The sequence below is a fragment of the Sminthopsis crassicaudata genome, chromosome 2 (genome assembly GCF_048593235.1).
Source record: "Sminthopsis crassicaudata isolate SCR6 chromosome 2, ASM4859323v1, whole genome shotgun sequence".
Taxonomy (NCBI): Eukaryota; Metazoa; Chordata; class Mammalia; order Dasyuromorphia; family Dasyuridae; genus Sminthopsis; species Sminthopsis crassicaudata.
This window is the reverse complement of record NC_133618.1, coordinates 32,151,349-32,168,645: the sequence shown is the minus strand read 5'-3', so window position 1 is coordinate 32,168,645 and position 17,297 is coordinate 32,151,349. Positions and strand designations below refer to the sequence as shown.

Sequence of the window (17,297 nt, the reverse complement as noted above, 5' to 3'; positions counted from 1 at the left end):
ATGAAGGAAAGGTCCTTAAGGTCCTGGGTCAAAAGTCCATCCCCCATGTGGAAAATATGTGGACACTAATGCATTGTTGGTGGAGCTGTGAACTGATCCAACTGTTCTGGAGAGCAATTTATTGTCCAAAGGGCTACAAAACTGCATGCCCTTTGACCCAGCAGTCCCACTAGTGGGAATGAAATCATAAAATAGGGAAAAGATCCTATGTGTGCAAAAATGTTTATAATCGTTGCTATTTTTGTGATGGCGAAGAATTGGAAAATGAGTAGATGGTGAATGGCTGAATAAGTTGTGGTAAATGAATGGGATATTATAGTTCTATAAAAATGATGAACAGGCTGATTTTAGAAAAGCCTGGAAAGATTTACATGAATCAATGCTGAGTGAAACAAGCAGAACCAGGAAAACATTGTGTACAGCAACAGCAAGACTGTGTGATGATCAACTCAGCAGTTTGGTGATTCAAGGTATAAACTTTGGATGGAATAAGCCATCCAAATCTAGAGAGATAACTACGGAGACTAAATGGAAATCAACACATACTATGTTCACGGTTTTTTTCTCTTGTGCTTTTTCCCTTTTGTTCTGATTTTTCTCTCCCAATATGATTCACAAGGAAATATGCAAAAAAAATTGAATCCCCAAAAGGAACATGTCTCTGTGAGAACTATGTGGTCTGCTCCAAGCCAAGGGAAACTTGGAAAAGGTTCAGAGGAGAGACCAATTAAGAGAAAACCCACCTGCTTAAAGTACTTTAAGGAATACTGATACATGGGGTCGATTTCGGACAAGCTGGCAATGACGAAGTACATGACGGATCCCTGGGTTGCCACAGGCCGGTACTTTTCCCGAGCGGCATTGATCATTTTTTCTGTGGATTCTGCCTCTTGCAATCTGGTTTTAATGGCCCCCGAAGTGATCTAAAATAAAAATTGATGTGATAACATCAGGAGTGGAGAGAGAGAGGGATCTTTGTCTGAATTCTGGCTCCTCGGTCAGTCAATGCAGACGAGCCTTAATTACAATGGGCCAGATACTACAATAAATAAGCTGAGCACTAGATCTACCCTCCCTACACAGCAAAAACACTTCTCTTGCCTTCGAGTCCTGGAGGGTGCTGATTAGTTCTTCGTTGTCCAGAATGTTTCCTTCAGACGTGAACAGCATTTTTAGGATTTTGTCCTCAATGGCTTTCAGCTGGTTTTTGTCCGTATTGATGCTCACAATGAGCTGGTTTCTTTGCTCTTCTAGCTCGGGTTTTTCAAGCCTCACAACGTCACTAAAGAGATACTGGATCGTGTTAGGGATGGCTTCTCTGGACCTCATGGAGCTGAGCACTCACGGTCCCCATGGAGCACTCACTGTTTGATTCAAAGCCCTTGGAGAGGCGAGGGAACATGCCATTCTCCCACTCCCTGCTCAAGGCATCCCATTAGCTATCATGCTCCTGAGAAAACCTGCCCAATCCCTTCTCTTTCATTTCCCCCTTTCCTGCCTCTAAAAAAAAAAACCCTGGCAGAGTAATAAAAGTTGGCCTTGAGGCTGGAAGATCTGCTTTTTTCACATTTTGCCTCACACACACACTGGCCTGCAAGTCACAACCTCTCAGTGATCTAGGCCAGAAGTGTCAAATGTGCTCCCTGTCCAAGACAAACCAGATTAAAAGATTGCCAAACCCTTTTTGGCAGTCTGGTGAACTCTATGGTCCACTTCTCAGAATTACATAAATTATTTAAATTCAAAAAGTAAATTTTAATTTCAATTTAATTAAAAATTAAAAATTTAAAAAAGTAAACAAAGTACATTTTACAAGGTTACAAAAAGTAAATTTAAATTTTAGCAATTTAAATTCAAAACTAAAATTAATGGAATTTAAATTACATTTAATTTTAAATACATAAAATTAAATATATATAGTATTTTAAATAGCTTTTTATTATCACGTTTTCAACTTTTATCCTTGCAAAATCTTGTGTTCCAAATTTTTCTCTCCCTCCCCCCTTCCTTTCCCCCTTAGATAGCAAGTAATCCAATATATGTTAAACATGTACAATTCTATATTATGAATAGTATTTCAAAGGAAAACATTTATACTGAAATATAGTTACCCAAATATTTTTTTAAAAAACCCTCCAAGAATTCCTGCTCTGACTAAACTCAACCAGTACCAGTGGAGTGCCTGATTGTTGCCCATATTAATGATTGTTGCCCAATTCCTTCTCAAGACTTAACTTCTCCTTGCCTACAGAGGGTTTACAATCTAGTATGGCAGAGAAGGCATATGGAAAATAAGGCAAGCAGACTAATTTGCATACAAATTAGATCATAATGAAAGCATGAGGAGTACAAAGAAAGTGATTCTCTGAGTGAGGGTCCAGGGGAGGAAATGATCATTTCTGGCTTTGGAGACCTGGAAAGGTCCATTGAAGATAAGGTTTATGAAACTGACCTTTACAGATGGGTAGCATTTCAATGGTGGAAGTAGTTATTCTCCTGATGGTGATGATAATAATATCTAGCAGTTATTTAGTGCTTTAAAAGTGTGCACACTTTACAAATGTTATCTCACCTGATTCTCACAATAACCCCAGGAGATAGGTGCTATCATTATCCCCATATTTCACAGATGAGGTAACTGGACCAAACAGTTTTAAGTGACTTGCCTAGAGTCACAAAATTAGTAAGAACTCAAGTCTTAAGATTCAAGTCCAGTGTGTTTTCCCTTACTTAAATGCTATAATTAGACACAGAGAGTCAGGAAAGAGAAGGATGTTTTTGGGGAACAATGAGAAGAATCTAAAGTATTGAAGTTTTTTTTTTACTGTTAGTCAAATATGCGATTTATTAAGCACTTACATGTGAGGCACTGAACTTAAGTTTTGGGGATACAAAGAAAGGCAAAAACAGAGTTATTGTTTGTTCCTTTTGGTATATGTGAAAGAGTAAATAGAGGAGGAAAAAAATAATCATTTATACCTTAGCAACTGATCTTCCAGACCAGATCTGGTCACAGTGAAATTAATGATAGTAACTTTAATGCAGACCTAAAAAAATGCATGGCAGAGAAAAGATAATTATTTAAATAAGGAATGATCAAAGATTAGTTGTGGTTCATCATTAAATCATAGTTAAAGGAAAAAAAGTCACCTTAAATCCCACATTTTCAAATAGAGTAGTAGCACATAGTTGTACCATAACTCAGTTCACATATGTAGTTGTACCTGACGTTCCCCAAATTGAGTTCTCCAAAAGGCAACTAACTATACACTGTAAAAGTATAATAAAAATGATTGCTCTTCAATGAAAATGCTAGTCTTTTCCCAAATTAAACTTATAAAGAAGCTTCTTTATCAGAAGAAAAACACATTTCATTTAGATGAAATGTTATGTTCTTTGGCTTGATCTGAAGGTTATAAAATTAGGAATAGTTCATATGGATTCAGATTTTTTTCCATCTTAAATTAAAAGAGTATAGCTTATTTCAAATTCAAATGAGTCTTATAAAAATTCAAATGACTAATTTATAAAAGTTAGTGTACTACAGGTTACTTTCCTAATCGTCTCCCTAAAAATTTGAGCATTTTGTGTCCTGGAATGGTAGCTTAGTTTTGTGTCCGTGATCAGACACACTTAAAGAGTTGGAATTATTATCTTCCCCACCATCTCTCCTCCCCACCCAAATGATACATTATTTTTTCCCATTTGGTAACTTGGTTTTTCATAGCTGGAATTTACCCTATCTTCTTTTACCCAGAATGATTCTATCTAAAATTCAGTTTGAGAAGAACTCAACAAGAGATGACACACTCAAATGATATTCAAAGCTTTTTGAAGGGACTAAAAGACTAACTCATGATATATTTAACTCCTTTGTAATTCTGTTATGGATTTCAGGCATTCCTGATCTGAGTCTAGAGGTAAAAAAGAATATAATTTAGAATTATAATAATCATAGGGACAGAACCTACATTTATGATTCTATTGGTATAGACACTTCCAGGTGAGGAATCCTCTATCAATGCAGGTTGACACCTTCTTTGCAAATATATTTTTTGCAAATATATCTTAGAGAGATGCCTAAAAGATTGAGACATTAAGTTAATTTGCCCAGAGACACATAACCAGGATATTTTGGAGGCAGGACTTCAATCTAGGGTTTGTTTTTTGTTTGTTTTTGTTTTTTATTCCAGGGTCTTATTCACTAACCATTACATCACACTGCCTCTTAGTAGTAACAGTAACTCCTATTTATATAATCTTTGAAGAACATTTCTTAGAATGGCCCATGAGATATTTAGTGAGTTTCCACTTAATGGAAATTCTCAAAATGGCAGGAAAGCCACAATTTTCCATCATTCCATGGAAATTGGCTCATATTTGAAGAGGAAGTGAGTCTTATCACTGTCCAACTGAGGCTTGGGAGTGTGTGTTGGAAGGCTCCTCTCCGGGTGCCCCCTAATTTGTGGTGAAGGGAAGATTTGGGGACTTTGTCAGTTATTTTCTGACAAATTAACTTAATGTCTCAATCTTTTAGGCATCTCTCTAAGAAACTATATTTGCAAAGAAGGTGTCAACCTGCATTGATAGAGGAATTTTCCTCACCTGGAAGTGTCTATACCAATAGAATCATAAATCTAGGTTCTGTCCCTATGATTATTATAATTCTAAATTATATTCTTTTTTACCTCTAGACTCAGATCAGAAATGCCTGAAATCCATAACAGAATTACAAAGGAGTTATTTAAATATATCATGAGTTAGTCTTTTATCTGAAGGGCTGTTACATGGATGAGAAATAAGGCTTATTTGTTTGACCTCAAAGGGCAGACTCAGACAGCCGTAAAGCAACCTAATGATAAGGAGCTGTCCAGCTGCTGCTTCTCCTTAAAGGAATCCAGGCCATTGTCGGAACTGCTCATTGCTGTGTTATAAGACTTCCTTTTAAGGAAGGGTTGGGTGGCGAGGCAAACTCAAATTCTGGGATTCCACAGTAATTTTAAGCGCTTGGGAGCAGTGATGGGCACCTCCCCAACTCCCCAGAATGTCAGGGGTTTAAATAAAAATGATCTCCAGTTCCCAGTCACCAATAACCTTGAGATAAAATCATTGTTACTTAGAGGTGTGTCCACTAGGAAGCAATTTCAGGGACTGGAAGTCACAATGACTTTTATTAATCACTCACTAAATTTGTACATCATTGTACCTAAGCACTTCCTCACTTAACGCACAATATGTCAATCAAATCTCACCACCAGATAGGGAATGGACAGAGATTATAGGATCATTTAGAGCTAAAAGGAACCCTTACAGATGAGGAAATTGAGTCATGCATACATCAAATGACACCTTGCATCCCTTTGCCTGTTAATCTGCTTGGCTTCCTTTAATGCCCAACTAAAATTCCATCTTAATGGAAGCCTTCCCCAACCCTTCTTAATTCTAGTGCCTTTCCTCTCCTAGTTATTTCCTATTTACCCTATGAGAGCTCATTTTTCATGTTTATTTGCATCTTCTCTCCCCAGTTAGAATGTAATCTTTTGAAGGGCAAGGACTCTCTTTTGTATCTTTTTTTTTGTCATTAGCACAGTGCCTGATACATAGTAGGCACTTAATAAACATTTATTGATCAATTGTGATTATACCAGAGTTGCTAATTATAGACATGATTGCTAGAATTAAAGTATTTACTTTAACATTAGTAATCATTTGCTAGTTACAATATTTGCAAATTACTTTGCCTATATTAATTCCTTCCATCCTTCCAGCAACTTTAGGAGGTGGGTATTACTGTGCTTATTTTAGAGCCATGCTGGGAGGCCAGGTGGCTTGGCCGGGGTCACACAGACAGCATGTGTCAGAGGGGATTTAGGGGGAAGGCTTCTGAGGGCCCCGAGGAGATAAGGGACGGGATAGGGGTGTTTCAGCAGTGAGGGCCTGGGCCTGATCCCGGGGAGAGTTCACCCCAAGGGGGAATGGCTCACACTTGTCCCCGAGGACCTGGGACGGATGTCCGAGGGAGGAACGGCCACAGCTCGTACCTCGGGGAGATAGTGGGGGTTGGGCATCTTGGTGGTCATGTAGAACTTGAAGTTCCTGTCGTAGTCGATGTCCGAGTCTCCGAGGCGGATGAGCATCCTCCCGCCGCTCACGAAAGTCTGCTTCAGGAGAACCGGCTCCAGGGCGGGGTCCAGCGTTTCCTTCAGCTTGGACAAAGAAAACAGCCCCCTGAGCGCGACATCGGCGGCTCTGGCGGGTTCTGGGTCTGAATCCCCCGGGCCACGCTCTAGATCCCGAAGGTGCCCCGAGACACAATGGGGGGGCCGAGGCTCACTTCAGGGACGTTCCTGAGCCTCTCGGGACGGCGGCTTTAGCCTCAGCTCCGCTGATAGCAACAGCTTTAAAACGGGGTCATCGATCACGATGGCTTCCAGAATGTCCCTCTCGGTCTGATGGGCGGGAAATGGGCCCCGCCTCCTCGGGGGGCTCTCAGAAGCCCCACTCCGCCTGCACGAGGGCGCCTCCCCGCACGCCCAGAGCTTCCTGGGGCAGAGATGGCAAAGGCGGGACCCCCTCCCCCCAACCCCCAACCCCCCCCATCGCCCCCAACCTTCCCCCCCCCCCCCCCCCCCCGCGGCATCTGGCCCAAGCGCTGCCCAGTGTGGCCCGGGCCGGGCCGGGGTCATGGGAGGTGGGGAACAAAACACAGCAATAGACAAGATACTGAGGAAGCATCTTTTAAGGCTAAGTTAGTACAGAGGCCAGAAATCCCGAGGAGCCGAGGAGCGGCCTTCGTTTGCAGCAGAGTTCGGCGCTGGCCCAGGCGCATCGGGCGGCTGCTGTCCGTCCCCGGGACCGGAGCGTGGGGGCTTCGGGGCTTCAGGACCAGCTCTCTACCGGCCGCGTCTCACTTACAATACAACAAAGCCCCCTCCCCCATCTCCGCCTGTCCCTTTCTGTCTCTCTCCCCTCCCTCCTCCCCTTTCTCTCTTTCTCCCTGTCTTTTCTGTGTCTCACTTTTTCTCTGTCTCTCTCGTTATCTCAATCTCGCTTTGTCTCTCCTCCTCTCTCCCCCCTCTGTGTCTGTCTCTCTGTGTCTCTCCTCTCTGTGTCTCTCCTGTCTCTTGTCTCTGCATCTTTCCCTCTCCCCCCCTCCTCTTTCTGTCTGTCTCTGTCCCTTTGTCTCTCTCCCCTCCTTCTGTCTCTCTCCTTCCCCTTCTCCCTCCTTCCTCTGTCTCTGTTCTCTCTTTCCTCTCCTCCTCCTCCTCCCTCCCTCCCTTTCTCTCCTCTGCCTTTGTCTCTCTGCCCCTCTCTGTCTCTTGTCTCTCGCTTTATCTGTCTCAGTCTCTCCTTTTTCTCTCTCCACACACACACTCTCTGCGCCTCTCAGCGTCTCTTGTATTTCTTTGAGTCCCTCTGCCTTTCAATCTCACTTTGTCTGTCTCTCTCTCCTCTCTCTTTCCTTTTCTCTTCCTCTCTCCTTTCTCTTCTCTTTTCTCTCTCCCCCACTCTCTCTCCTCTCTCTGTCTCTCTCTCGCTGTCAATCTAGCTTTCTGTCTGTCTCTTCCTCTCTCCCCCCTCTGTCTGCCTCTTTTTTTCCTTTCTCTCACTTTATCTTTGTCTATCTCACTTTCTCTGTCTCTCTCCTTCCGCTGTCTGTCTGTCTTTCTCTCTCTCCTCTCTCCCTCCCCCCTCTTTCTCTGTCTCTCTGTCCCTCTCTTGTCTGCTTCTCTTCCCCCTCTCCCCTTTTCTCCTCTCTTCCTCCCTCCCTCTCTCTCTCCCTCTGTCTCTCTGTGTGTCTCTGTCTCTCTGTCTCTCTCTCTGTCTCTCTCTCTCTCTCTCACTTTGTCTCTCTCCTTCCTCTCGCTCCCTCCTTTGTCTCGTCTCTTGCTTTTTCTGTCTCAGTCTCTGTCTCTCCTCTTCCTCTCTCTTCTCTGTCTCTTTCTGTCTCTCAATCTCAATTTCTCTGTCTTTCTCTCTGTCTTCTTTGACTGTCTCTCCTTTTCCTCTGTCCCCCCTTCTGTCTTCGTCCCTTCTCTCTCTCTCCTCTCCCTCTTTCCTTCCTCTTTCTCTCCTCTCTCTCTCTCCACACACACTCTCTATGTCTCTTGGTGTCTCTGTCTGTCTCTCTCTCTCTCTGCCTTTCAATCTCGCTTTCTCAGTCTCTTCCTCTATCTGTCTCTCCTTTTCTCTTCCTCTCCTTTCTTTTTTCCTCTCTTCTCTCCCTACCCACACATTCTCTCAGAGCTCTTCCTCTTTGTCTTTTTGTCTGTCTCTCTCCTTTCTCTCTTCCTCTCTCTCCCCTGTCTCTTTCTCTCTTTTTGTGTCTGTCTCTATTCTCTCACTTTCTCTTTGTCTATCTTGCTTTCTATCTTTCCTCCCTCCTTTGTGCCTCTCTCTGCCTTTCTTTCCCTCTCTCTTTCTCTCTCTTCTCTCTCTCTCTGTCCCTCTCCTCTCCCCTCCTTCTGTCTCTTTCTCCTTCCCCTCTCTCCTCTTTCTTCCCCTTCCTCTCTTCTCCTTTGTCTCTTCTCTCGCTTTTTTCTGTCTCAGTCGCTTTTTTCTGTCTCAGTCTCTGTCTCTATCTCTCTGTCTCTGTCTGTCTCTGTCTCTGTCTCTGTCTCTGTCTCTCTGTCTCTCTCTCTCTCTCTCTCTCTCTCTCTCTCTCTCTCTCTCTCTCTCTCTCTCTCTCTCTCTCTCTCACTTTGTCTCTCTCCTTCCTCTCGCTCCCTCCTTTGTCTCGTCTCTTGCTTTTTCTGTCTCAGTCTCTGTCTCTCCTCTTCCTCTCTCTTCTCTGTCTCTTTCTGTCTCTCAATCTCAATTTCTCTGTCTTTCTCTCTGTCTTCTTTGACTGTCTCTCCTTTTCCTCTGTCCCCCCTTCTGTCTTCGTCCCTTCTCTCTCTCTCCTCTCCCTCTTTCCTTCCTCTTTCTCTCCTCTCTCTCTCTCCACACACACTCTCTATGTCTCTTGGTGTCTCTGTCTGTCTCTCTCTCTCTCTCTCTCTGCCTTTCAATCTCGCTTTCTCAGTCTCTTCCTCTATCTGTCTCTCCTTTTCTCTTCCTCTCCTTTCTTTTTTCCTCTCTTCTCTCCTTACCCACACATTCTCTCAGAGCTCTTCCTCTTTGTCTTTTTGTCTGTCTCTCTCCTTTCTCTCTTCCTCTCTCTCCCCTGTCTCTTTCTCTCTTTTTGTGTCTGTCTCTATTCTCTCACTTTCTCTTTGTCTATCTTGCTTTCTATCTTTCCTCCCTCCTTTGTGCCTCTCTCTGCCTTTCTTTCCCTCTCTCTTTCTCTCTTTTCTCTCTCTCTCTGTCCCTCTCCTCTCCCCTCCTTCTGTCTCTTTCTCCTTCCCCTCTCTCCTCTTTCTTCCCCTTCCTCTCTTCTCCTTTGTCTCTTCTCTCGCTTTTTTCTGTCTCAGTCTCTGTCTCTATCTCTCTGTCTCTGTCTGTCTGTCTCTCTCTGTCTCTGTCTCTGTCTCTCTCTCTCTCTCTCTCTCTCTCTCTCTCTCTCTCTCTCTCTCTCTCTCTCTCTCTCTCTCTCACTTTGTCTCTCTCCTTCCTCTCGCTCCCTCCTTTGTCTCGTCTCTTGCTTTTTCTGTCTCAGTCTCTGTCTCTCCTCTTCCTCTCTCTTCTCTGTCTCTTTCTGTCTCTCAATCTCAATTTCTCTGTCTTTCTGTCTTCTTTGACTGTCTCTCCTTTTCCTCTGTCCCCCCTTCTGTCTTCGTCCCTTCTCTCTCCTCTCCCTATTTCCTTCCTCTTTCTCTCCTCTCTCTCTCTCTCCACACACACTCTCTATGTCTCTTGGTGTCTCTGTCTCTCTCTCTCTCTCTCTCTCTCTCTCTCTGCCTTTCAATCTCGCTTTCTCAGTCTCTTCCTCTGTCTCTCCTTTTCTCTTCCTCTCCTTTCTTTTTTCCTCTCTTCTCTCCCTACCCACACATTCTCTCAGAGCTCTTCCTCTTTGTCTGTCTCTCTCCTTTCTCTCTTCCTCTCTCTCCCCTGTCTCTTTCTCTCTTTTTGTGTCTGTCTCTATTCTCTCACTTTCTCTTTGTCTATCTTGCTTTCTATCTTTCCTCCCTCCTCTGTGTCTCTCTCTGCCTTTCTTTCCCTCTCTCCCCTTCTCTCTTCTCTCTCTGTCCCTCTCCCCTCCCCTCCTTCTGTCTCTTTCTCCTTCCCCTCTCTCCTCTTTCTTCCCCTTCCTCTCTTCTCCTTTGTCTCTTCTCTCGCTTTTTTCTGTCTCAGTCGCTTTTTTCTGTCTCAGTCTCTGTCTCTATCTCTCTGTCTCTCTGTCTGTCTCTGTCTCTCTCCCTCTGTCTCTGTTTCTCTTTGACTCTGTCTCTCTACTTTCTCTCCTTTTCCTCTATCTCCCCCCTCTGTCTTTGTCCCTTCTCTCTCTATCTCACTTTGTCTCCTTCCTGTCTCTCTGTTCTCTCTCACTCTTTCACTCTCCTCTGTCTCTCTCCTCTCTTTCTGTCTCTCTGCCCCTCTCTGTCTGTCTGTCTCTTTCCTTCTCTCTCCTTCCTCTCTCACTCTTTCCTTCTCTGTCTCTCTTGCTTTCTGTCTCTGTCCTTCCTCTCTGTCCTTTTGCGCTCTCTCTCTCTCTCTCTCTCTCTCTCTCTCTCTCTCTCTCTCTCTCTCTCTCTCTCTCTCTCTCTCTCTCTCTCTCTCTCTCTCCCCCCCCCCCGCCATTCCTCTCTCCTTTTCAGTCTCTTCTGTCTGCCTTTCTTACTTTATCAGTCTCTCTCCTTCCTTTCACTCTCCTTCCTCTTTCTCTCTCTCTCTCCACACACTCTGTCTGTCTCTGTCTTGCTTTGTTTCTCTCTCTGCTTCTCAATCTCATTTTCTGTTTCCATCTCTCCCTCTCTGTCTCCTTTTTTCCTCTTCTCTTCTCTCTTCTCTTCTCTTCTCTTCTCCTCTCTTTTCTCTTCCTCCTCTTTTCTCTCTTCCTCTCTCTCCCCTCTCTCAACACATACACACACAACACACACACACACACACACACACACACACACACACACACACACACAAATGAGGCTATTTCTGCCCTATATATACTTATATCTGTGTGTGACATCACTATTAGGGTCACATGGTATTGTGAGACGGTAACCCTAAAAGCTTTTCCATAAATGGATTTTTTGGGGGGCAAAAAGTCATTGAGAAAACTATATGAGGTTACTCTCCTTCCTCTCACTCTCTCTCCTTCCTCTTTCTTTCTCCCTTTCTCTCTCCACACTCTCTCTCTGTCTCTGTCTTGCTTTGTTTTTTCTCTCTGCTTCTCAATCTCGTTTTCTCTGTCTCTTGTCTCTCCCTCTCTCTGTCTCTGTCTCCTTTTCTCTTCTCTTATCTGTCTCTCCTTCCTCTCACTCTCTCCTTCCTCTTTCTCTTTCTCCCTTTCTCTCTCTCTCCACTCTCTCTTTGTCTTGCTTTGTTTCTCTCTCTGCTTCTCAATCTCATTTTCTCTGTCTCTCCCTCTCTCTGTCTCTTGTCTCTTTTTTCCCTTCTCTTCTCTCTCCTCTCCTCTCTTCTTCCTCTTTTCCTCTCTTCTCTCTTCCTCTCTCTTTCCTCTCTTTCCCCCCTCTCAACACACACACACACACACACACACACACACACACACACACACACACACAAATGAGGCTATTTCTGCCCTATATATACTTATATCTGTGTGTGACATCACTATTAGGATCACATGGTATTGTGAGATGGTAACCCTTATACCCTAAAAGCTTTTCCATAAATGGATTTTTTTTGGGGGGGAAAAAGTCATTGAGAAAACTATATGAGGTTATCTCAGTCTCTCTCCTTCCTCTCACTCTCCTTCCTCTTTCTCCCTTTCTCTCTCTCCACACACTCTCTCTCTGTCTCTCTTTGTCTTGCTTTGTTTTTTCTCTCTCTGCTTCTCAATCTCATTTTCTCTGTCTCTATCTCTCCCTCTCTCTGTCTCTGTCTCCTTTTCTCTTCTCTCCTCTCTCCTCTTCTCTTCTCTTCTCTTCTCTTCTCCTCTCCTCTCCTCTCTCCTCTCCCCTCTCCTCTCCTCTCCTCTCCTCTCCTCTCCTCTCTCCTCTCTTCTCCTCTCTTTTCTCTTCTCTCTTCCTCCTCTTTTCCTCTCTTCTCTCTTCCTCTCTTTCTCTTTCCTCTCTTTCCCCCCCTCTCAACACACACACACACACACACACACACACACACACACACACACACACACACACACACACACAAAAATGAGGCTATTTCTGCCCTATATATACTTATATCTATGTGTGACATCACTATTAGGGTCACATGGTATTGTGAGACGGTAACCCTTATACCCTAAAAGCTTTTCCATAAATGGATTTTTTTTGGGGGGGGAAAGTCATTGAGAAAACTATATGAGGTTATCTTTATATGGAATGTCCTAAAGTCCTGGTGTAATTCTAAGGTTTTTGGAACACTGTATAATACCTAAACACCAAATAGCTGGTGGAAAAATGGAAAACTTAATTCAGTCAACTGATTGTTAGTTTCAATAGCACAAAAAACTGCTTTAGTTGATTTTTAAAAAGAAGAGCCATATTCTTGTGGCACTCTATAGATATAGGCTGTTCAGGCAGCCCAGTGCCTGGGACATTGTAGGTAATAAATACTTAACTGATTAAGGGAATGGGAATAGGCAAATCGAAATAGGATCTTATTTTAAAGGAAATGAAAACAAACCTCTTCTAGCAAGACTGGTAACCCAAGCCTAATGGAGTTTTCAAGTGTGCGCAGGAATCCAGTATCCGTGAGCTTAATTATCTTTAGCCCATTATGAGCTTCTTTGTTTCTTATCCAACGATTTGCCTGAAAATACAGGAGATCAATGAAACTTATTTTCCTTGAGAAAATAATAACAATGGCAACATTTGAATGGAACTTAAGGTTTATTAAACACTTTACATATATCTCCTTTAATCAGATAGCCAGAAAGCCATGGTTCTTAGATCAAAGTAGGTGTCCCCCTTTTCAAAAAATTATTTTTATCTTTCACTAACTCTCCCAATGACACCCTAGCTTCAATAATTCTTATTGTAACAAAGGAGTAAATTTCAGCAAAACAAATCCACACAGTGGCACCTTTCTGTTTACTTCACCACCAAGTTCCTTGAAGTCATGATCATTCACTGAATTGACCAAACTTTTGAAATCTTTCACTGTTTTCATTTCTATAGACTTTAAGCTCCTTGAGAGCAAAAACTGTTTGAGCCTGTGTGTACACAGCAGACATTCAAAAATGTTGTTTGGTTGGTTGTGTAAAGTGTTCCGGTTCTACTTCTTGCTATTGGATTATTTTTAATCATGGCTGACTCTTTGTTTCCATTTGGGATTTTCTTGGCAAAGACACTAGAGTGGTTGGCATTTCCTTCTTTAGCTCATTTTTTTAAATAATAGCCTTTATTTTCCAAATACATGCAAAGATAGTTTTCAGCATTCACCCTTGCAAAATCTTGTGTTCCAAATTTTTCTCCCTCCCTTTCCCCTCCACCCCCTCCCCTAGACATCAAATAATCTAATAGAGGTTAAACATGTGTAGTTCTTCTAAACATTTCCATATTTATCATGCTACATGAGATAAATCAGATAAAAAAGGGAAAAAACGAGAAAGAAAACAAAAAGCAAGCAAACAACAACAAAAAGGTGAAAATGTTATGTTGTGGTCCACACTCAGTCCTCATAATCCTCTCTGGGTGCAAATGGCTCTCTCTATCACAAGAGAACTGGTTTGAATCAAATCATTGTTGAGAAGATGGTCAAATGCTTCTTGACAAACAGGTTCTTATGTTTACTTTCCTCTGTATCTGGCTAGAATGGCCTATTTCTTTTTCTTCCTATAGGGCACTCTATCCCCAGACTGCGAGAGAGGAAGGAAGGAAGAAAGGAAGGAAGAAGGAAGGAAAGAAAAAAGGAAAGGAGAGGAAGGAGGAAGAAGGAAGGAAGGAATAAAGAAAGAAAAATTTCAAAGATACAAAGAAAAACAAATCTGATGAGGAAGAAAAATAGTTTTCTGAATAGATGAATATAGGTACATAAAAAACTCTCCAACTAGCTTAGATTTCCCATGTTGTTTGAGGCTTTCATTGTTGTCTTTGATAAAAGAATGGATTGTATCCTTATCAAATTTGAGCATCACCAACATGTGAAAAAAATTTAAATACACCAGACAATAAGACGGGTATCCCAAAACATTCTCATAGGTTAAAATAGTGGTTTGAATCTGCTAAAAATGAAATTTTAAGGAAAAAAATGTTTAATTTTATACTTCTCTTCAAAAAAATCAACTCGTCTCACACACATTGCTTTCCTTTCCACTCTTTCTCTATAGCTTGCCACAGATTTTTTCCCATGTCTACAGTGAGCTTTTTCATCGTCTTCACCTTTAGAATCCCTTGTGGTGCTGGTGGTCCAGTCATTTTCTGTCATGTCTTGATTTTTTTTGATCTTATTTGTAGTTTTTTTTTTGGCAGATACCAAAATAGTTTGCTATTTCCTTCTTTAACTCATTTGACAGATGAGGAAACTGAGGCAAACAGAGTTAAGTGACTTGCTTATGGTCCCACAACTAATAAGGGTCGGGCACCATATTTGATCTCAGGAAGATTCATCTTCCTGAGTCCAGGCTCAGTGCTCTCTCTACTGTTCTACTTAACTGCATCTAGGATCTCTTCCATAGGGGCATTCTTATCCCTCAGATGCTAGTCTTCACTCCTTATACTATTACCTTGCATTTATATTGTATGTATATATATATATATATATATATATCAGATTTTAGATATCATATATATTTTTTCTAGATAGATTATGTAAACTTATATCTATCTACCTATACATGTTGCCTTTCTCTTTAGAATGTAAATTAATTTCCTCTGTATAGTTCTTTAAGGCAGGGACAAATCTATTTTATCTTCAAATTCCCAGCCATTACAACTATACTACACTAGACTACCCAATTGTACATTCAGAGCTTGGCACGTAGTATATAGTATGGCTTCAAGAAGTAAGTTGGCTGAGTTCTGTGCTCTGTAACCTTCTCTTTTGTGGCTATTGAGAGATGTAGTCGCCTTTCTCTTGCTTTTGTGATTAATTATAATTATAATATTGTCTCTTGATCCTTTCACTGTGGCCATTGATGAGTAGAAGGTGACTTTTCTGGTAAGAGGAAGAATAAGTCTCTCTCCCATTCATTCTCTCTTTCTCCAAGCCCCCATATCTCTTAGGAGTTGGAATGTTTACCTGGCTTCATATCCCATGGAGTCCCTGGTTCCTAACATGTGTTTTATAGGTTTGGGATCAAGTAAATTTCATTATTTAGATTTCTGTCTAAGTTGTGAAGTAATTCCAACAGAATCCATATACTTGTTAGTCCAATTGATACCCAATTTGCATGTTCATTACTGAGTCAGTCATTCCACTGATAATGTGCTTCGTGATCTCCATTAAATAACCATCTCTCTCTGAAGAAAACTCGATGGGACTCAGCTTCTGGATTTTCTATGCCCCAAACTTAAAGATCTCCGTGGTCTTGTTTCCCAAATGTTTTGGGGTGCAGTACGTTCATTGAAGTTAACTCCTCATGGAAGTTAAGGGTTACCCCTCTTTTACTTGGTTTTCTCTCATTCCTCCCATGACTGGCCCATGTTCTTTGCCAAATAGATACCTCTCTGTTGAAAACCCGTACACCGCTTCCCTCACATTGTTCTTGGCCACAAGCACAGTCCCATGAATAAGACCTGGCCATCTGAAAACAGAGTATATTTGCATGCCTCCAAACTCTTATTCCTCTTCATATTTTGATTTTTATTTTGAAGCTTCATTGAGCCCATTAAGCACCTTTTCATTGTCCTTTAAATGACTGACTTGCCATTTCCACTCTTCAGAAGCTGTGGCATTCAGGAACTTCCAGACATACTAATTTTTTGTTTTATTTTTAAAATTCATTTTCCACTTAAATACAAAAAAGGGGGAAAAGGACATTTCCATGTACACAACAAATATAAAGAGAGGACTCAATACACAGCCATAACTTTCCATTTCAGACATTTCCAAAGAAAGGATGTTTTTGTTAAAATGATGGTCTTTTTTTTTTTCAGGAGAAGCTTGAGGGTTATTAGAAACATTGCACAATTTTCTAGAGGCATTTAAGTCTTTTATTTTTCCTTTCTAGTGCTAGCTCATCTATCCATATACAGGCTCCCTTCAAGATAGAGGTTCTAAGAGAATTTGGAATCTTCTATTCAACTGCATATCAAGGTGGGTAGATGGCACAGTGGATAGAGTGCAGGACTTGAGTCAGAAAGACTGAGTTCAGATCCTGTTTGCAAGTTACTTAGCCTTTTGTGCCTCAGCTTCCTTATCTGTAAAATGGGGACAATAATAACACCTGCTTTCTGGGGGAATTATCATATGCAAAGCATTCTGCAAACTTTAAGAACTATATAAATGCTAGCTCTTATTAAGTCGTGGACAATAAGCATTCTTTATTGATTTAGTTTTTCCTATATGGATAGTTAGGCTATATTCTCTAAATAAGTAATGGATTCTTAAACATACTTTACCAAAGTTTCAGAGAAGTGCCCTTAAATTTATTCAATGATTGCTCACCTGATCTTGGGGGTCAATCATCAAAGGCCATCGTCGTCCTCGAGTTACCAGAATACCATTTTCAGTTGATACCAGATCACGTGGCAAGCCATCGGTATTCCACTGCCTTATCTCATAAGAATCCCCCAGGATGTTTATTAGGCTGAAGTCATCACTTATTGGGATCTCAAGTAAGACACATTGCTCAATCCAACAATCTATCAGCTGCCAGAGAGGGGAGCTCGTTAGATGTGTGCTCAAAGGACAAGAGAAAGAGCAACAGTTTGGGAAAAAAAGAAATTCCACAAATTGATAACAAAGCATCGCAGAAAGAATTCTGAACCTAGAAACAAGAAAGGTCAAGTTCTAATTCTCGTGATCCGGATTATTAGTTTTGCAACTTTAGGTAAATCTCTTAATCTCTATGAATCTCAGTTTCTTCTTCATTTATAAAATGGAAATAAAACCATTCTTAGTAAACATCTTTTAGTGTCAAAGTCAAAGTCATGTATGCAAAGTGCTTTGTACTTGTAAAGCACTATGTTAATATCAGGAAATTAAAGTATATTAATTGATTTCACAAAGAGAACCCTGATCATCTAAATCAATTATGTTCAGCATGCTCTGCTTAATAAGGCAAGAAATGAGACAGAAGGATGGCCATTAAAAAGGCTTAAAGTCATTTGGGCATTTAAATAGTGCCC

The 17,297-nt window shown here is 41.6% G+C and overlaps 1 protein-coding gene across 2 annotated transcripts in view; it reads right to left on the bottom strand.

The window, feature by feature from the left end:
• The window catches only part of DNAH6 (dynein axonemal heavy chain 6), a 188,789-nt gene that overhangs the window by 41,432 nt on the left and 130,060 nt on the right, over positions 1–17,297 (bottom strand). For both annotated transcript variants that reach the window (XM_074285606.1, XM_074285605.1), the window contains 6 exons: positions 16,615–16,818; positions 12,691–12,816; positions 6,042–6,206; positions 2,980–3,047; positions 1,102–1,282; positions 744–923 (listed from right to left, as the gene is read on the bottom strand). In XM_074285606.1, coding sequence (XP_074141707.1) covers positions 744–923; positions 1,102–1,282; positions 2,980–3,047; positions 6,042–6,206; positions 12,691–12,816; positions 16,615–16,818 — 924 coding nt within the window. The remainder of the gene's footprint in view (positions 1–743; positions 924–1,101; positions 1,283–2,979; positions 3,048–6,041; positions 6,207–12,690; positions 12,817–16,614; positions 16,819–17,297) is intronic.